The 21,051-nt window shown below is 38.9% G+C and overlaps 1 protein-coding gene across 3 annotated transcripts; it reads left to right on the forward strand.

Moving 5' to 3' along the window:
- Nucleotides 1-198: 198 nt before the first annotated feature.
- Nucleotides 199-18,986, forward strand: MARVELD2 (MARVEL domain containing 2). 3 transcript variants are annotated; one of them, XM_039870140.1, is made up of 7 exons: nt 199-340; nt 3,856-5,019; nt 6,927-6,962; nt 12,655-12,803; nt 13,057-13,228; nt 16,402-16,452; nt 17,055-17,177. In XM_039870140.1, exons 2-7 carry the CDS (start codon nt 3,871-3,873, stop codon nt 17,175-17,177), a joined length of 1,680 nt encoding a protein of 559 aa, XP_039726074.1. In that variant the 5' UTR covers nt 199-340; nt 3,856-3,870. The 3 variants fall into 3 exon arrangements, with proteins under 3 accessions (XP_039726074.1, XP_039726076.1, XP_039726075.1); XM_039870142.1 differs by lacking the exon at nt 199-340 and adding an exon at nt 394-507; XM_039870141.1 differs by lacking the exon at nt 199-340 and having other exon boundaries at nt 3,871-5,019; nt 17,055-18,986.
- Nucleotides 18,987-21,051: the final 2,065 nt, after the last annotated feature.

The raw sequence follows: 21,051 nt of genomic DNA on the forward strand, positions 1-21,051 counted from the left end.
ACATGTACTGTCTACCATGCGTCATTGAGCATAGTATGTGAATCTCCATCCAGTGTCAAAACTTTTCAAAAAATAGGAGGTGGATGGCAGCCTTGCGATGAGAACTCTCCGAAGGGATTAATCACACCCCAAACTACCTTTGCGGAGCTCTTAGTACAGAGCCTGGCTTGTTAACTTTGCTGTGAGAGGCGGGGGCGAAGGGCGCGCGCGGAACTGCCTGGGCTCCAAGCGGGAGACCTGACAAAGCCGGGCGGGGCAAGGCTTGGCTCGCCCCGCCCCAGGAGCCCGATCCAGTTTCAGTCCCGTGGGCGGCGTGCGCGCTCTTCCGGCAGCAGCGCAGGTGAGGGTGGGCGCGAGGGGTGGAGCCCCGCCGCCCCGGGCAGGTGAGCGGGTGGGGTGGGGTGGGGTCCTTGACTCCTCTCGGCGCGCTTCCCGCTCTTAGGAGCTTTCCGGGCTGGCGGCGCTCGCAGATCCGCCCCGCCATAACCTGCGGCGGAAGCTGGCGCGGTAAGGGTTGAGGGGATCCTGGGAGAGCGGGGCCGGGAGGGGGAAGTCAGCCAGGTCTCATTCAGGGGACACAGGTGCGCAGCTGCGGCGCCGCGGTCCTTTTGGGCGCGGGGATCCTGGTTATTGGAATCCAGGCATGTCTGAGCCGACTTAGTGACGGCCACTTTGGGGCGGAATCTCCAGACTAAGTGGATTTTCACTCAGACGCAAAGACGGAGCAATCACGCGGGGTGGGCGGAGCAGGGGACTGAACGGGATGGGTGGACGCGGCGCCCAGGGGCAGACTCAGGAGAGATGCTTGGTAGCCCATGGTGCTCACTGGTGGGTGAAGTTAAAACCCTCAGGGCTTTTAACAACCCTCTGGGGACCCCAAAACATCCAAAATCCGCCTGTTTCATGGGCCCAGCAAAATTTTAAAGCTCGCTAAAGTGGTGATTCTGTTTGTGTGAAGGTGACCAAGCTCGATTCCTTGACACTTTGCTGGGGGAACCATATCTCCTCCCACTGCAACGGCTTTCCGTGATATGTGCCCCAAGAGAGTGGAGTCAGGATTCAGGTCTTGACAAAACAAAGACCCACTCTGCCTCAGCCTGCTGAATCTAAGTGTTCTCTCAATGACACTGCAAGAGCTGAGGGGTATCCAGATATTTAATGTGCTAAAACAGCGGACCGTAAGCCACTTTTCCCAGGGGAAGATAAATCCATTACAGTGAGGCACACTTTTTTTTTTAACCTATGAGTTAAATTAAGCAATGGGGTATCCTTTAAATGCACATATAACGTAAATATTGAAGGATATTATGTAAAACTTGCTAAAGTTATTTGTTGTGCTTGTGCTTCTGTTTTTCTTTGGACAGTGATTTCAAAACCATAGTAGTACTTTGCATTTCTAGAATTTAAACTGTTAGATAACAGATAAAAGAAAATCAGACAAAAAAAAACTGATTGCTATCATTTATAGAGTTCCGACTTTGTATTAGGCACCAGGCTCGGACTGTCCCAGTTAATTCTTTAAAATTGGAGTGCCACATGAGAAAGCCCCAGAATTTAGATTTCTTCATTTCCACCCATTTCCTGGATGATTCTGTCTAGTCTGTGGCAGTACATACTCTTCTGTATGTAGACTGCCTACTTGACATCGCCACCTGTACTTCTAACAGGTATTTCAAACTCTCCAGGCTGTTTCTTCCAAGGCTAAACTAGAAATGTAGAGAAATGTTGCAGGTGAAATGATCTAATGTCTGGAATTTGCTTCAAAGTAATCTATTGGCAGAGGGACTAAGGTAGGGGGAATAATGAAACGAGATTGGTCATAAATTGATACTTATTGAAGCTAGTTGATGGATCCATAAGCATTCATAATACTATTCTTTCGTCTTTTATTATGTTTGAAAGTTTCTGTGATAAAAAGTTTAATTCTCTGTATCTAGAATTTGATCTCTTCTTGCTGCTTCCATTGCTACCACCATGGGCTACTTGATTATTTCAGTGGCCGTGCCAGTCTCCCTGTTTTTGCCCTTGTCTCCTGGAGTGTACTCTCAATACAGCATCCAGATCCTATTAAAACAAGTAAGATCTTGTCACTCCTCTACACAGAATCCTCCAGTGGCTTCTCATCTCACTCTCAGTAAAAGCCGAAGTCCTTTCCAATGGCTTTCAAGGCCCCAGTGATTCAAATGGCCTCAATTCTTCTATATACCCTCATTGTTGCTTCATTGGCCTTTATGCCTTAATAGTTATCCAACATGCCAGGCACTCTCTCAAGGCTTTTGTACAAGCTGCTCCATCTGCCTGGAGTACTTACTCCTGATACCTGCCTAGCTTCTTCCTTCACCTTCATTTCTATTTTCAGATGTTCTCTATGAAAACTTCCCTAGTCATTCTATTTAAAATTATAAGACCCTGCCCACAACACACTGTTTATCCCCTTTCTTAACTTTTTTCCTTAGCATGCAATGTATTTTACTTCCCTTATCTTTAATCTGTCACCCCTAGCCCCCACTGGAATATAAGTTCCATGAAGGCAGAGATTTTAGTCAGCTTTATTCACTGATACACCTTCAGCATTGTACACAGCACAGCACTGATAAACTTGGTACATGACGTGCTTAGTAAGTATTTGTTGAATGAGCAGTCTCCATTTTAAAAAGTAAAATAAAACAAAGCCATGGGAATTCTAAATTGTTCAAAACCTTAAAGATGGGATTATTCATTTGAATTTTTTTTTTTTTTTACACATACAGCACCTGGTCTTCCTAGGTGGTCTCCCATCCAAGTCCTAACCAAGCCTGACCCTGCTTAGCTTCCAAGATCTGACAGGAGCAGGCTTGTTCAAGATAGCGTGGGCGTAGACTCCACTTGAATTTTGATACCACCTTCATAGTGCCAAGTACAATGCCACGTACCCAGTGAGTCTTGAAGTAAATACACATAAGCAATTTGAGGGAGAAATTCATGTGCTTTAAACCTTGTAGTTACATTAGCAAATGGTTTCTTTCTTTTTATATATGTATCGGGTCATTGATTTCATGAAAGAAATCAATAGATTCAGTTAAAGTGCTTTTTCTATGCTTTATTTTTTAGGTGGATTTAATACCCTCTAAGATACCTTCTGAGTCTCTATGGCAACAGCAGGTTGCCTTTAGATAATTGCCCTGGGAAGAGTGATGATATACATGGTCATTGCTGCTGCTCTGTGTTGTACTTTTGGGGAATTTTTATCTTTGGTGATTTTTTTTCTCTGTGAAATCAGTTTTTAAAAATCTAGTATCAAGTGTTAATATTTTAGAGTGAGGGAAGCAACTCCCCTAAACTGACTTTCCTGATTTAGGAAGGAAAGGGACTCTTCACTCCCTGTTTTTAACAAGCTGCTTCTCTTGGGCCATTCATTCCAAAGCAGATTTGAGTTAATGAAAATGAAGAGTATTTGCTGACCCATCAAATTTTGGTATGCTCAAACTCTTAAATATTTTTATTTAGCTGCTTGAGGAAAAGACTCTACTTTGGAATGTGGTGGTATCCTGTCTTGTTAAAATTTAGTCTTATTTTTGTTTTCTTATGTTTTATTTATAGGACTCAGATAAATTAGACTTATAACTTTTAATTCAGAACTAATTTCAAATTTTGATTGCTTTTAAAATTGTATAGAATAATGACTGTATCCCTGGCTAACAAGAGTTATATATGTTTTAAATATACATATTTATGTTATCATTTTACATATAATAATAATAAGACATGGTTATATTGGTTTCCTAAATATGATCATTCACTAGTAAGTGAATAAAGTCAGCATTATTAAAATAATAAGTAACTAAGCATAAGTGATAACTTTAATCTTGGCCATAGGTGTAGAAATCACAAATGTCGACAAATGATGGAAGATCCAGGAATCGGGACAAGCATTACGATGAGGTCCCAGGAGATTTGGCTTATCAAGATGGCACCATAAGAACCCTCCAGACTCTTCGTGACAGTGAGCTGGCTGTGAGTGCTGATCCTTTGCCACCACCCCCTCTCCCATTACAGCCACCATTCGGCCCCTACTTCTACTCAAGTGACACAGAGGAACCAGCCATAGCACCAGATCTCAAACCCGTAAGGCGCTTTGTTCCCGAGTCCTGGAAAAACTTCTTCAGAAGGAAGAAAAAGGATGCAGAATGGGATAAGCCAGTGTCGGACATCAAATATATCTCCGATGGAGTGGAGTGCTCACCTCCAGCCTCTCCAGTAAAACCAAACCACCGTTCACCCCTCAGCTCCTGCAAAGATCCTTACGGAGGGTCAGAAGGAACCTATAATTCCCAGAAAGAGGCTGAAGTGATGCTTCCCCAGGATCCCTATGGATCTCTAGGCCGACACACACAAACAGCTCGAACATACAGTGAGAAGGTGGAGGCGTATAACCTGAGGTATTCCTACATGAAGTCGTGGGCAGGCCTGCTGAGAATTCTGGGTGTAGTGGAGCTGCTTCTGGGAGCCGGCGTCTTCGCTTGTGTCACAGCTTACATTCACAAGGACAGCGAGTGGTATAACATGTTTGGATATTCAGCACCCACTGCCATCGGAGGCATTGGTGGCCTGGGCAGTGTATATGGGGGCTATTACTACAGTGGTCCCAAAACCCCTTTTGTACTTGTGGTTGCTGGATTAGCTTGGATCTCCACCATTATTATTCTGGTTCTTGGCATGTCCATGTATTATCAGACCATTCTTTTGGACTCTAACTGGTGGCCCCTAACTGAATTTGGAATTAACGTTGCCTTGTTTATTTTGTATATGGCTGCAGCCATAGTCTATGTGAATGATATCAACCGAGGTGGACTCTGCTACTATCCATTATTTAATACACCAGTGAATGCGGTGTTCTGCCGGGTAGAAGGAGGACAAATAGCAGCAATGATCTTCCTTTTTGTCACCATGATTGTTTATCTCATTAGTGCTTTGGTTTGCCTAAAGTTATGGAGGCACGAGACAGCTCGGAGACATAGGGAATGCATGGAACAACAGGAGGTAAGAAATTTCACTGTCATTTGTTTTTCTTTTTTTTACTTCCTTTTTAAATGTGTATAGTTCTCAAAACAAAGAATTTGTAAAAGCTTTTTTTTTTTTTTAACCTGAAATTCAAAAGTCCTAGCTCATAAACTGACATGCCATGACTGGGATAACCCACTCTGGTGTGTCGCTGTTGTATAACACTGCAAGTGAACACCAGATATGCAATGTAGTATATGGCTTGTTGGCTGCATTATTATGTCTTTCTGATGCTTAAGGGGAAAACACAGCTACTGAATCCATGCAAAGAAGAATATTAACATGTTCAACAAATGCCTCATCATTAAAATAAGTTTGACAATAACCTCAATTCTTTACTTTGGTAAGACAAAAAACAATTTTTCAGTTAGAGGAGGAAACTGCTCATTTAAATCTGTTATGATGAGTCCCACTTTCTTCTACTGAGTTAAATAAAGTCAGGTAAGAATATGGTGAACTATATTTGATTTTTTTTTTTTTTAGTTATTGAGAGGGTAGGTTGTTATAAATATACCTTATGAAAACTTGCCCAGGTGTTCTGATGTTTCATCCTTATTTTAGGGAGATGAGTGTTCCAAATTAGAATGGGAGCCATGCACTTGATTTTATTTCTGGAATTTAACTAAGTAAATATAAGAAGGGGAAGGGGGAGAAGGAAGAAGAGGAGAATTAATAATAATTCCTGGAGGATAAGACTATATAAAATTAAAATTATTTTATTTAAAAAGTGGCAAAATGGTAAGAGTATGTTCTTCTAGCTTCGTTTTACCCTGAAGTAAGTTAATGTTTTGCTTTCTTCTAAGTAGGAGAGTGTAGTAGAACTGCCTATGCCACTGAAAATCTCAGTATTACCCTAATTTTTTCCTTAATTTTAAGTCAGCTATATCATGCATCTTTTCCCACTTTTCCAAAGATGTGCTAGATACTATATAATTTCGCATGGTGTATGTTAGGCAAAACTATAGATAATAATGAAATAGTGTTTTTATTTACTCAGTAACCTATTTATTTACTCACTGACCTATATATTTTGTTTTTAATCTTTTACAAGAATCTTACGTATATCAACAACAAAAAACTGATTAAGTTTATAACAAGTACCTTATATGTTACATGGAGAACCTCAGCATGTTTCAATGTGATTCATACTCTTGTCACAGAATATATTTGTCTTATTAGAACACGACATAGATTCAAGTTATTTCTAAAAGTTTATCTCAGCACGTTAAGCAGATTTCTTAAATTTACATCTGTGTATACAAAGAACCTTAAATTCCAATCAATGTCAAATCTAGATAGTAAAACACACATGCTCATAATTTTATGTTTATAATTTTATGTAAGTTTAATAACAGTTCTTAATGTTTTTTTAAATTCTGCGTGAATGATTAATTATCAGTATAATACTTTCTTTTCCCTTTCTCAACAAAAACTTGTTTTTATCAGACTTTTCACAATGATTGATTAGATTTGAATCACCTCACATGTTGGAGGTTGTGCCTTTCTGTGTATTGTTAGAAGACGTAATGGCCTGTGGCTTTTTTCTGTTAATTTTATAATGTAACTGTCCCCGACTCTTTAACTATGCAAGGTAATGGGAGCCAAGAATAAATAAAATCTCTAGGGAATTCAGAGCAACTCACCTAATAGTCCCTACCATCTCCATGTTTCCAACTCTGCTGTCTGCTCCTGATTCACAGGGAATTACAGTTATTCCTCCTCCTCTGTTTTCCATTGGCCCATGGAAATGTGGCCAAAAGAGTAGGAAGAACATCTGGCAAGTAAAGAATCAACCTGTATAACACAGATTGGGCTGTATGGCTGAAAACATTTATAAAGTAGCATCACATGCCTTTGAAAAATCATTTTAATTCTTTTCATTACAGATAAGTGAGCCATCGTTGCCATCAAAAAGGAGAATGGTAAGAATAAAGTTCACATTATAGTTTATCTCTAGATTTATTATTTTCTCTCTATAAATCTACAGGATATATCTGTCTGTGAAAGTGTATCTTACATCAAGTTTATAATAGGACTTTCAGCTTTTTTCTAATACTGAAAGGATCAAATGAGACAAGGCTATTTATAGCTGCTTTTAATTTTGTTCCATGAAATCTTATGCAAGTGAACTGTTGGTTCTCCTTATGTTTAATTTTTAATTTTTTAAAAATGAAAGTAATTCTTCCAGACTTTCTTCAGTCTCTTTAAATGTCTTTGCAGTTCTTTTTCATCTTTTTCACTTTGCTTCCAGATACCAAATTTCGTTGCGTCAGGAAAGAAATTCGATGATTTACTAACTGTGTGTCAGTAGGCAAGGTATTTAACCTTCTAGTGCCTTGTATCTTCATCTGTAAAACTGGAGTAATAGTGATAACTTCTACCCACAGGATTGCTGAGAGGATTAAATGATAAACAGTGCTACAGTGAATAACCTTATGCATATAAGTATATACTTTATTTTATATATATTGATTGCCCATTTGCTCAATGGAAGTTTTACCAATTTCTACTCTCAACAGTACAACAGGCTTCCTCATCTCCTGACCAAAACAGTGTGTTAGGAAATTTGTTAACATCTGTCATTCTGATAGGTAAAAAAATCATATCTTATGTGGTTATAATTTGCATTTCTCTTATCAGGAGTGAGGTTGAGCATTTTTCATGTTATGTTTGCATTTCTTTCTCTATTAACCGTCATATCCTGTCCAATTTTTTTTATTGAATTGCTAATTTGTACAAGTCCTTTGTTAAGTGCATACATTTTGAAAATACCTTTTATGAGTTTTTTTCACTTTATTCTTTATAACACACAAATACTATTTGAAAATATTTGTTTGTGCTGCAATAGGGATTTATGAGGCCGGTGAACGGTCTGTCCAAGGGATTGTGATTAATACATCAGCATCATTATTAATTAATTCATTGAGCAAACATGTGCCAGTTAGGCTGTGGGCTGAATACTACAGGGAGTATTGCCTCCATTTTACAAGGGCTTCCACATCTAGTGAGAAAGAAAACACAGACAAAAGATTAGTAGAATGTGAAAATTGGAGGGGGGGAGAGGCACAAGCATCAAGAGCTATAAAATTTAAATAATTTGCTTAAAGATTTGTATTTCTCTGACATCTCCTGGGGAAATGAACTTATGGATGATAATGTCTCAAATTCAACATGGTTTATTGGTCATCTTTGGGGATTTATAATTAGCCACATTTTTTTTTTTTTATAGAGTCAGTTGCATTAAATTATTTATGACATGGATGTGAAGTCCTCTGACTTGCAGCTGAGATAGCTCAAAAGCTTTTCTGAGATTATTTTGGATATTCATAATTCTTTAGAAATCAAGAGATATCTGACGAGCCCTGACTGACTAGGCATGGGACAGATGAGACTGGTATGAGCTGGTCTACAGAATATTAAAGAGTCTCTCTCTTACAAGACAGTGTGGACCTGGTGCTACAAACCTATACATTTTAAATATTGTCCATAGAATTAGAGAAAATACCACTGTACCTCTGTGTGTGAAGCTTTTTGTTTCGCACTTTGTTTTAACTTCCCGATTCTTTAGTTTTATTTATTTATTCATCGTTTATTGCTGTCAGACATTTCAATTAGATTTGTTCTAATTCAGTGGTACTAAAAGTCAGAGTAAGTAAACAGATGTTCACTTTTGAGCTATCTGAAATATACATATCAGATATTCCTGAAAGTGATAATGGTAGTTGCTTTTAGGCGGGCACCTGGCTAACTAGTGGGACAAGGATAAAGGGAGACTTTTCGTTGTGTGCCCTTTTGGACCTTTTGAATTATATACCATGTGTATGTATTACCTATTCAAAAATGTTTTAACTTTTTAAAAAAGTAAATTAATACTCATTTCAAGTATTGAGACAAGGAAAATGAGGCTAATGTTTAGATAATAACACTGGCCTTCTGTTTGAGATTTAAGTGCCACCTCCCTAACTTATCCTGTGAGCTGCCTTCCAGTGTTAGTCCAGAGACATAAGTGAGTTTAACCAAATGCAGAAAGCAGTCTTCCCAACTGGGAGTCACCACGAGGGTGGCTTTGGCAGATGGTCGCCAGTACTTTCAAGATGGCTAGTATCACCTTAACCCACTGGTAAGTCCTGCTCCCTCAGAGAGACTGGCTAGGAAATTCCTAAATTCCACCCTGGCCAGGAATGAATCGCAGTCCCATTAAGAGTCCTAAAATAATGTTCGCTGTATGGAAAATACTGAGTTTAAAGGGACTTTGGTTTAAAAGATGGATCAGGGTTAGAAAGACTTTATAATGGAAAAAGGGCCTAAAAACTTACATATGGGGACATTCATTTTTTTAAAGGCTGTCTCAACAGGTGACATCAAAATCTGATCTCAGAGTTAGCAAGTCACAGCGCTAGCATTAAGAAAGATGTTCTGGAGCACCCTCAGGGACAGAAGATAAGACTGTTTGTTTTGTGGGGTTAAAGGTGGCGTACGTGTTGCCGAGCAGACTGCTCGACGCAGGGCTGGACAGGGCTGCTTCCTGAACTGCAGTGTGGTAATGATGTGGGAGGGGGGGTCATTCTTGGCCAGGATGGAATTTATGGGCTTCCTGGTCAGTCCCTTTTGGGGATTAAGTGCAGAGTAGAGTAAAAGACTTGACTTAATTAGAGGAAGGTGCCCCAAATGATAGAGTGGTCAGCCTCCTTGGTGAGAATGTGGCTGTAGCAGGGATGGGATTGGAAGGATCTGCCCAGGAGTTCTAGGGTACCTCTTTTGAGCCACCTTAGAAGGTTGGTGCTCAGCATGTCCAGGGTCCCAGATCCTGAGAGAGGTCCTGGGATAGCCGTGATGAACCTTAGCAAAGTTGGAATCCCCGTTCCTGGGACTCCTTTTCAAATCCTGTCAATCCAGTTACCTTGTCCTCTTTCAGTATGTGGGAGTTGAATGCAAAATGCAGCCTTTCAAAGGCCTCTTCCTGGTAGATGGATCACTGTGAATCAACGTATTGAGGTGTATTCTAGAGGCAGACCTCTGTGAGAAGGAATCTCATGACTTAGAATCTCTATCGACTGACCAGTGAGACTCCTTAGAGAAAAGATTAGATCTCCAGTTTCTCGTCGGATATGATATTCACCTTTCCTTCCTAGTCCTTGGCAGGGAAGAATTAGCAGCCTACCACAGGAGAAGCACTACAGTGTGATGAACGGAAAATAAACTTTGGGAAAAGGCAGATCTGAACATGATTACTAGATCAGCTACTTCCTAGCTCCGTGACTCGAGGGAGACTAGTTACCCTCTCTGAACTTCAGTTTCCTGTCACTTGTTTGGATCTATCTACTAGGCTGTCCCTTCTTATTTTGTATTTTAACAATTACGGTTTATAAAAAGCAAATAAGATTATTTTTAAAATAAATAATATACCGACATAAAGTAAGATCACTTAGAGACAGAAACAAATTCTAATAAATCCCTAAGTGCAGAGCAGATTTCTTTCCCAAGCTAGAAAAGCCAAAATCTAACCTGGGTATCGAAAGTAATGGTGTGGGTTTGGATTCAGGGGCCTGTGTATCATTACATGATATGCTCAAAGGGAGAGAGAATCAAAAACTGGACAAATGCACACTGAAATACATATCTAGCTCTCCCCGTTTCTAATTTAACAAATTATTCATTCATTCAGCCCGTTTTTAATTTGAAACGCTTAGTAATTATATCCAAAGCATTACTTATCCCGTTGCTTAATTACTTTCTCTTGCCTCACAATAAAGCTTTTCTGATATTTGCTGACAAGATGTTTTTACTAGAAGCAAAGAAAGGTCATGAAATCTGGGGCTTTGTGATTGTAATCAGGAACACTGGTTGAGAGTGGTCTGTCCCAGGGCTGGGGCCCAGCTCAGGCTTTCTGTGAAAGCATAAAGTGGTTTTGATTCTTTGTCTCATGTCTAGTTTCAGACATTTTTTTCCCAGTAGGTTTTTCTAAACTGATGGTCAATGAGGTTCACTCAAAAAGAGTGAAAGAAAATGTTAAAAGCACACACACACACACACAAATTAAAGCAGGCTAGACAGTCTTTGTGAAAATATTGAAACTCCCTCTTTACATTCAAAGGTAAATCTTGGAATTAGAGAGGGGCAAGTAAGAAAGATGAATAGTTCCTGCTTGAAAAAACTTTACCTAGGGGAGGAGAAAAAACCTCATATGGACTCTTCACATGGACTCCCCTGCCCACTTCCTCCACCAACTGCCTGAGAAATGGATTAAGTATTTAGAAGCTCAAAAGGGATACCATGAAACATCCATTTACTTAAGCCAAAAAGATTTCCCCTGATGTTTAACACCGTGATTCATTTTCAAGATTAAATACAAAAGAATTCATTAGGGTGAAGACTGGCATTCTCAAGCATCATTGATCCAACCCTCAGACTCTGCTCCTTGAAATACTCTTGTTTCACCGTGTTTCCTCAGGGTATTTAGCTCCCCATTCTCATTTTTGCTGTTTGGGGCCCACTGGCTAGACATGCTTTAGGTGATCTGGTTCCCCTTCACCTAACGTCATGGCTGCCAACTTCTCCTTCTTATAACCCTTTCCCAGGGCTGGTTAGCAGTCTCCACATTTAATCCTCTACTCCATGGGCTGCCCTGTTTGGTGAGTTAAGAGCTAGTGGTTTTGAGAATGAGCTAATGTTAGACCAAACCTCAAAGGCTGCCTCAGAGATAGGAAATCAGGAAACAGAAGCTTTTAAAAGCTGTCAGGCAAGGTTTTAAAATCCTGTTTTATATATATATATATTTTTCAATGAAGTCGGGGCCCTCCCAAGCTGCTCTCAGTTTAGTTCAATGAGTTTAATTCAGCAAGCACGAACTGAAGGCCCAGGGGAGCCTTGGGGGAGCTTCCTGCTCTAAGGAAGAACCACTGTGCCCATAGTCGAGCTCCCTTTCCTCCAGCAGTACAGCGTTGCCCACCCTGCCTTACAAACTCATTTCTAGTCCTAAAGAACTTCAGGGTGACTTAAACCAGCACCTTCAGGATCCTTGTAGGCCCTCCTCAGGGAATCGCAGGGTGGGGACGCCTGGTCAGATTGAAGACACCCATCACCTCTCTCCTCTGGAAGGGCTTGCTTTCCTTTCAGATGATGAACATAACGCCCCTCGTTTCTCTTTCTGACCTCCACAGTGGCTGCTGGAATTGATTCATCTCAGGTTCCAGTGTCATTTTTTCTCTTTCCATTTAAATAGCCTTGTTCCATTTTTATTCTCTGAATTTCTTATTTTTAACTACTTTTTAAAATTCTTTTACAATTAGTTGGAGTATAAATCCTAAATAAAAGTACTTAAGACCCCACATTTAACATTTTATCATCCACCTTTGACATATACATTGGGGTTTAATGGTGTTCTTATTATGTACTCCCATATCTCAATGTGATTCCCTTTAGCTATTACAAAAACATTCAGAACAACTTTGTGACTATAAAACATGTAAGTCTGAAGTGAAATGTAGTTGCTCTTTACACTTTTCTTACTCCTGCGTCTCCCTCCATTCTCTCCTAAGATCAAATTTGGGTGTGTGTTTTTTTTTCCTACTGCCTCTGTTTATAAACAAATCCTCTTTTTCTCCCAAACTGTAGTGTGAAATGGCTATTGGTGGTGACAGACAGAGAGACCAAGAAGTTAATTTCAAAGAGTTGAGAGCAACAAAAACAAAACCTGAAGTCCTGAGTGGACACATCCCCCCCGGCCACATTCCTAAGCCTATCGTGTTGCCTGATTATGTGGCGTGAGTATCCATCCGAATCCTCCGTCAGGTTAGAAATTGAGAGATTCCATCTGGGCTTTTCATTTTCCTGTTTGTCTCTAAGGTAACCTTCTCTGCTTAAAATCATTTATATTTGAATAGTTCTTTGTTACCCAAGACGTAATATATTGAACTGAAGGTGCAGTCTGGTCAGTGAGGAATAAGCTAAGCTGATTTCCCATTCAGCTTGTTTTAGTGAAAAAGTTATAACTCTGGTTATTTTTTTTTCCCGCAGAAAATACCCTATGATTCAGACAGATGATGAACGAGAACGCTATAAAGCTGTGTTCCAAGACCAGTTTTCAGAGTACAAAGAGCTCTCTGCAGAAGTTCAGGCCATCTTGAGGAAGTTTGATGAGTTGGATGCAGTGATGAGCAGATTGCCACCTCATTCGGGAAACCAACAGGTCAGTGTCTCCAGCTGCCTCGGAGAAGCACCAATAGTTAAGAAAGGATAAAATCTGACCTTTTTTGAAATATAGGAAAGCCATAACCATCTGTATCAGCTATCTGTGTCTATGAAAGTCGTTTGAGATCTTCAAGGTGACTAGTCAAGATTACAATTCAAATTATATAATTTAAGCCTTCTGCCTTCAATTATTAAACAGTATTTTATTTTCTTATTTAAGTAAAGTATAAATTTGCCTAAGATACATATACTGAGTCAATCGGGGTCCCAATGGACAGTTGGCACACTCAGACTAAGATAATTCGAGGAGGGTTTATTCACTAAGGAGCAGGCAGGATATAGGAGAGCCAACCAGAGGACCTGCATTCTCTAGCAGTAAGTAACAGCCAAGTGGGGACTGCCCAGGCCCAGAGAGCATGGTGGGTAAGAATGAAGAGCAGCTCTGAAGCTCCGAACGTGAGCTACTAGGCACGTACATCAGACCAATAACCATGATCATGGCAGAGAAGAAAACCAGAGGTAGAGAGGGCAGCCATGGGGACTTAAGCATTTTCTGTAAAGTTCTATCTTTTTTGTTTTCCTTTTCATATTTTAATATCTCTGAAATCACGATGCCCTCATAATCGATGGCATTTTTTATCAAATGTATATGTTTTATTGAGATATAATTCATATACCATAAAATTTACCCTTTTTTTTTTTTTAATTCTCATTATGGCAAATTCACCCTTTTTAAGTGTACAATTCAAAGAGTTTTAGTATATTCACAGAGTCATACAACCATTACTACTCTCTGGTTCCAGAATACTTTCATCACCCCAAAGTGAAACCCCATACCCATTAGCAGTTATTCCCCATTCCCACCTCTCTCCAACCACTGACAACTCCTAATGCGCTTTCTGTCTGTAAGGATTTGGTTTTTTGAACATGTCTTATAAATGCAGTGATATGATATGTAGCCCTTTGTGTCTGGCTTCTTTCATTTAGTAGGATGTTTTCAAGGTTCATCTATACTGTAGCAAAAATTAGTACTTCGTTCCTTTTTGTGGTGGGATAATAACATTCCATTGTAAGCATATATCATATTTTGTTTATCCATTTATCAGATGATGGACGTTTGGGTGGTTTCTACTTTTTAGCTATTAGAATAAGGCTGCTGTGAACTTTTGTGTATAATAACTTATCCTTTTTAAAGAGGATAGATTCATCTAATCTATTACTTGTGTAATTAAAATTTTAAGAACTCTCATAGCATTTTTAAATAAATGTCAAATACATTTTTAAATAATGTATGTATATATAACATATATATGTTTTTTATATATGTGTATATATATATTCATTCTTCTTCTTAGACCCGTATTAGTTGGGCATCTTTGTTTTGACCACATACTTTTAAGTGCACATTTAAATCAGTTATGAGTATGAGCTGTCTAAGCCTAATGTGTAGAATAGTGACATTTTCCCAACCCTGGAGTGAAGGGATCGTGTTGGCTAAGTGACACTAGTACCAGGAAGCAGGAAAAATCCAGCAAACACTGCAGGTCAAGGGTCAGTTAGTACCATTTGGAAGACAAGCAAGGTCTGAGGAGGGCGACCAAGTTTAGAGTCCCCCAGAGGAGTGCAGGAAGAACTAAGCAGGCCCCAGGAATCTGGATCAGCACAGGGCGGGAGGAGTGAGCTGATTGACAGACAAGATGCTGAAAAACCGAACCATGACATGTAGTCCTTGAGCCTAGACCTGTGGTCTCTGGTTTGTGGGCTTTGTATGAGTGGGCAGGGGCTCAGGCATGTGGGTCTGCAGTTGTGGGTTAGGTATCCTCAGTATGAGTCCTCCCATGGCATTGCCACACAGTATCAACAAGTCATCTCTCCTGGTCTTTAACGTGGTGTGGCAAGTAAGTAGCCAAGTGACCAGGCCACAGTTAGTTTCGGTGTCTCCTCCAGTCCTTATCTAAAGTAGAAATATTAATTGTATCACAAAAATTCACTTATTGGCCACACACTGAGTTTCGCTGTGGGCAGGAGTCTGCCAGTAAGGCTTATTCACTTCCCAGCACATCCCCAGGGAACTGTTTCAAAGCCCTGCTTTGGAGGCACAGGTTCTCTCACAAACCTGGTTGTGTGCCCTTGAAAAATCAAACAGTCATATGACTTTTCTAAGCCAATAAAATAGGAATATTGCTCAAAATAATCTCTCTGGTCCTCACCCTCTTAAATTCATCTTCTCTCACAGACTCCAGGATAGGTTTTACAGCTCTCAGCCTGTGTCTCCAGTCCAGCAGCCCAGGACCTGTTAATAGAGGTGACAGCTGAATCACCAGGTTCATCTCACTGCTGGCAGCAATCAGAACACAAGCAATACTCACGATCTTAGTCTATTAAGGACACTGATGAATTAAAATGTACTGGGAGAAGTATGTGGGTAAATGATGGAAAATGTTCTCAGGGGAAGCTTTTAGAACTATAAATTATTACATTTATTTTTTATTTATTAGATTTGCAGTGTCTTGCAATCTCTAAAGCATAGGTTTCCACAGATAAAGGCATTGCTCTAGTTATCTGTTTCCTTTGGATAGCCTGTTCAACCCCTGAACAAATTTCAATTATAAAACTTAGAATAAATTTAGAAGGAACCTTATGTTAGCAATTTTCAAAAGTTGAACAATCTCAACCTCTTAATCCCAATACCTAATAACATGAGAAAGAACTTTCCAACAGGGATGAAAGTAATGCTTAGTAATAGCTAATGTTGGGATCATCATGTGCCAAGCACTTAATAAGGATCACTTCAAATAAGTGAACCTTCTCACAACCCTGTGAGAAAGTTGTGGTTATTATTTCTACTTTACCAATAAGGAAACTGAATCTTAGGAGGGGAAAGAGCTTGCTCAAGTCACACAGCTGGCAAGCAGTAGCACTGGGACTCACTTCTGGTTTCGTGCGGGCAGGGGCCTTTGTCTCTGCTCACTAGATCCCGGTGCCTGATAAACAGTAAGACCTCACATGTTCGTCCAGTGAATTGAATTTTTTGTGTATAAATATTTTCATTATAGTCTTAGTTAAAAATTGTTTTCTGTCCTAATTCTCAGTACGCTTTGAGACATTGATGAGGTATGATTTGAGTAAATGCAAGTGTTTTAATTCAAGTATGCAATATTCTGTTTTTAGGAACATGAGAGAATTTCACGAATCCATGAAGAATTTAAGAAAAAAAAGAAGGTGCATAAAACCATTTTCTTCTTCAAAGCATATTCTTATCCAAGTACAATAGTGACAACTGACAGACTTTAGATTCTTTTCACTAAAGTAGTTCTTTTTTTGTATTTTTTAAGATTCTACTTGTTGGGGAATAGAGGTGGCTCCTGGCCACCTCTTCTGCTCATCTCTTCTGGTTACATTCTGCTGTGTCTTGATTTAGCCGCCCAGGGAAATGAGTACCAATATAGGACTCTCCACCCACATTTCCTTCAAAAAGATTAACTTATTTTACATGTTTCCAACTCTGTCCTTAACTACACAGATCAGTAGAGGCTGGAGAGGGCTTTCATTAAGCATTTCTATACTTATTATTTACTTTTTACATATTTTTGACTACTAAAGTTAAAGGTGCCTCAGCTCTTTGAACCTACCCATTTTGCTGTGAACCTAAAACTATTCCAAAACATAAAGTCTACTAAAAACATGTGGAGAGCTTCACTGTTATTCTCTTAGGCAGAGTTTGAAATCTACTCTGAAGGGGCATTTTCTGGGTTATAATGTATGTTTGTATGTTCTTTACTGAGGAAGCAGAGGCTGACGTAACAACTATGTTTCTTTTCCAGGATCCTGCATTTCTGGAAAAAAAAGAACGCTGTGATTATCTAAAGAATAAACTTTCTCACATAAAGCAAAGAATTCAAGAATATGATAAAGTAATGAATTGGGATGTACAAGGTTATTCTTAAACCTATTTTAAACCAGTTTTTTATATCAAACTTAATATTTATTTACTGTCTTTTTTATGTTAGTCCCTGTGATAGAGAAGCAAGTGCTTCCTGAATCAGCTTCTAGTTGGTGTGGCTGGTATGCAATATTAAAACAATCTGATTTCCCTTCAGACATTTCAAAACATTTAAATTTATTAAGGGCCTTTACTAAAAATGAAATAAATCCTGTATTCATCTGTGTACAATTTACATTTATCTTGTTGAAATTAAAAGTGATTTAGAGATGGTATTCTTGTGATATGATGAGCAATTAAGGTATCAGTTCTGGTGCCGTAGCATATCAATTTTTCCTTTTTACTCAGACCATTTCCTAAGATTTTTCTAGGACAAATTTCTCTTCCTAGCCAAAGGTGTCATTTTTTTTTTTTTTTTTTCCCTTGAAAGGGGTTTGAATCCAAGATCAACATTTGCAAGCCTTATGATCTTGGGCAAGTTGCTTTATCTCTCTGTGCCTGTTTCCTCATCTGTAAAATAGGGCTAATAACAGTACCTACCTCACAGGGTTGTTATGAGGGTAAGATGTATAAAGTACTAAAGTATTTAGAACAGAGTCTGGCATATTATAAGTGTTTGTGAAATCTACGGAAGTGTTTGTGAAATGAATAAATGCCTGAATAAGTCTCAAAGAAAGGTCTTTAGTAAGTAACCAAAAGGCCATGTGTCTCATGACTTTCTTTTTTGTGCTGTTAATAACTCTAACACGAAACCATAAGCAGATGCTTCCCTGTGGCTTTGTGCTCTCTGAGGTCCAACTCATCTTTAATCAGTATCGCTGTGCACCTGTCTCCACATCCTCACAGCCCAGCTGTTCTATGTACGTCACATCACATCACATAGAAGGGCTGTGTGAATGTTGTTGACCTCTTTCATCCTGTTTGGATGACCATCCTCAGGCCCTGTGATATTGCATTTACTTAGAATCTCCCTTTCATTTATTGGGATGCTTCATCTTCCCAAAAATTATCTTGGCTTTGGCGCTTTATTCATGAGAAATTTTTAAATTTTTATTAGTATGAACAGTGAACTACCTAAAAACTGTTTTTAAAAAAATTATTGTTATTGGATCCTATTCAGCTGCAACTATCTTATAGATAATTTCCAGGTGTAGAAATAGAATTTTTGCTTAATGTAGGCACCATTCAAACAATTGATGTTCAAAGAATTTTTCTAAAGTGATAAAACCAAAGAAAAACATGTGGAAAAGAGAGTTAAAAAGATTGGTTACTGAATGAACTTCCAGGTTTTTCTTTGTCAGTGAAATTTTATTTAGTGTTTACTGTTAATATTTTAATTCCATGGTTCTCAGACTATGCTTAGGGCCCTAAGAGTCTTAAGAGGTGACACCAAGAGAAGCATGAGGGCCCCTCTGGACCCCCCCATTCTTCATCCCCCACCAACTAGAACATCTTCACTTTCTGCGTTATATATTGGGGCCCCATGTTAACATTTCACTTAAGAGGACTGACCCTTAAAAAAAAAAAAGATGAAATAATACCATCTTCGTAGATTGTAAAGAGTTAGATTAATACTGAAATGAAGTGTTAAGGAAATTCAACTTTGCAAAACTTAATTTTACTAGAATTGTGTTAATCTTTGAAAACCAATGTTGTAACACTGATTTTTAAATTTTTTTATGTCAGTACCTAAGCATATTAAAATTTTAGTTACCTGTTGTTTTGCTTTTCTAGCACTCCTGTGTTGACTGGGCATGTTTTTGAAAATGTTTTCCATTATCAGAAAATAAACGAGAAAGTCATTGAAAACCTGTAGGTCATGACATTCAGGTGACTATTTCCTCCTCTTCCATTATTTGTAAGAATTCAAAGTCAAGGACACTGTGTTGGTTTCCTCAGGCTGCCATAACAATTACCACAAGCTGAGTGGCTTAAAACATCAGAAATTTATTGTCTCTTGAGTTCTGCAGGCCAGAAGTCTGAGATCAAGACGTCAGCAGGGCCACACTCCTGAAATCTGTAGAGGCATCCTTCCTAGCTGCTGGTGGTTTGAAGGCAATCTTTGGTGTCCCTTGGCTTGTATATGTATCACCCAAATCCTCTGTCTTCACATGACCGCCTTTTTTTTTAGCATTTTATTTGATTTCATTATTAGTTTCAAGTATACAGTACATTGGTTAGACATTTATATAGTTTATGAAATAATCACCCCTGATTACTTTGTCACCCCTCTGGCTCTCCACCTAGCTAACTGCATTCCCTGTGCCGTGCTCCCCTGTCCCTGTGACCATCTATCAACTACTAATTTGTACCTCTTTAACCTTTCATCCCTTTCTCCCAGTCCCCCAAACTCCTCCCCTCTGGCAGGGACCAGATTATCCTCTATATTTGTCAATGTTTTCAATTAGTTTGTTCTTTTTATTCCTTAGATTTCTCATGTAAGTGAAATCATATAGTATTTATCTTTGACTTATTTCGCTTAGCATAATAACCTCTGGATCCATCCATGTCATTGTAAATGGTAGGATTTCATCTTTTATGACTGAGTAATATTCCATTGTATATATGAACCATAATTTCTTTATCCAATCATCCGTTGACATGACTGTCTTCTAAGGACACTAGTCATTATTGGATTAGGGACCCGCCTTCTGTAGTATGACCTCATCTTAACTAATTCTACCTGCAGAGAGCCTATTTCCAAATAACATCCCATTCTGAGGTGACAGGCTAGAACGTCAAATCTTTTTTGGGGAGTGAGGGGTCGGCACACAATTCAACTCATAACAGCCACCTTTGGCAAGGTGTGAGATTCAGAAGCCAAATTAATCTGTACATTTTCTTTCCTTCACCTGACTTTCACTTGTATTCTAATTTGAAACTTAATATGAGAATATGTCAGTATATCTAAAAGAGCAAAGTATATATTCTTCACTCATTCATTTGCCAGTTATGTGCCAAGTGCTTTCATTGGCCAGGTGTTGTTCTGGCGTTGCAGGTACAGTTGTCAGTAAACAGGTAGAGACCCTGAGGTTACTGTCTAACAGAATATCTGAATGAGAAGACAAGGGATTGATGATGAAGTATACATTTTTGTTATGCACATTTCTAGAAATGGTTTGTGTAATGAATCTGATACTGAGACTCACCAGTCTTCAAAAGACAAACAATGTAGGAAAAACCTATAATTTCTTCTGACATCTTTAAAAAAAAAAAAAACTTGTGAAAAAAATTTTAAAGGAAAAAAAAATGAGTATAAAAGTTTAGAAAATAAAAGTCCCACCACTATCAATTCCACTCCCCGGCGATATATACTGCTTGGAGGATATCTTTCCAGTCTTTATGATACATAAAGTCACTTAAAAATTGTCTACCTTAATACTTTAAATGTGTTTTTAAAGAATATCTGAGAGGCAGCACCAATGTGTGATAGAGCGGCTCTCCTGTAGTAGAAAATCTGAGGATAGTCAAAGGTGGGAGAGATGGTTCAGCCCAGCAAAAGGAGAAGGTCGAGTTTTGAGCTCATCACAATCAAGACTCCATCTCTTACTCTATGATCTTGACAAATGAACTTCTCTAAGCATCAGCCTCCTTAACTGTGGCCTGGGGATAATAATACTGCCTGATGAAATTGTGAAATTAAGTGCAATTATGTAGGTAAATGCAGGTAGATGCTTGCTCAGTAAGTGGTGGCTAGATATTCAGATACACTTTTCATTGAGTTAGATGATGAGTTGACTATTTTAAAGATAGGTTATCAAAATGAATAATGATTAAAGGTTTTTTCAGAAAGTTTATAGGTAATGCATTTATTGTTGCAAATTTAGAAAATGAAGATAAGCTCACAGTCTTCCAAATACACACACAATTGCCCAAAA

Source organism: Pteropus medius, unplaced genomic scaffold (assembly GCF_902729225.1).
Source record: "Pteropus medius unplaced genomic scaffold, Ma_sr-lr_union100, whole genome shotgun sequence".
NCBI classification, from domain to species: Eukaryota; Metazoa; Chordata; class Mammalia; order Chiroptera; family Pteropodidae; genus Pteropus; species Pteropus medius.

Coding starts and splice junctions, on each gene's coding strand:
- MARVELD2 (XM_039870140.1), top strand. CDS start 3,871: ATGTCGACAAATGATGGAAGATCCAGGAATCGGGACAAGCATTACGAT. Junction 5,020..6,926: donor AATGCATGGAACAACAGGAG/GTAAGAAATTTC, acceptor TTTTCATTACAG/ATAAGTGAGCCATCGTTGCC. Junction 12,804..13,056: donor GTGTTGCCTGATTATGTGGC/GTGAGTATCCAT, acceptor TTTTTCCCGCAG/AAAATACCCTATGATTCAGA.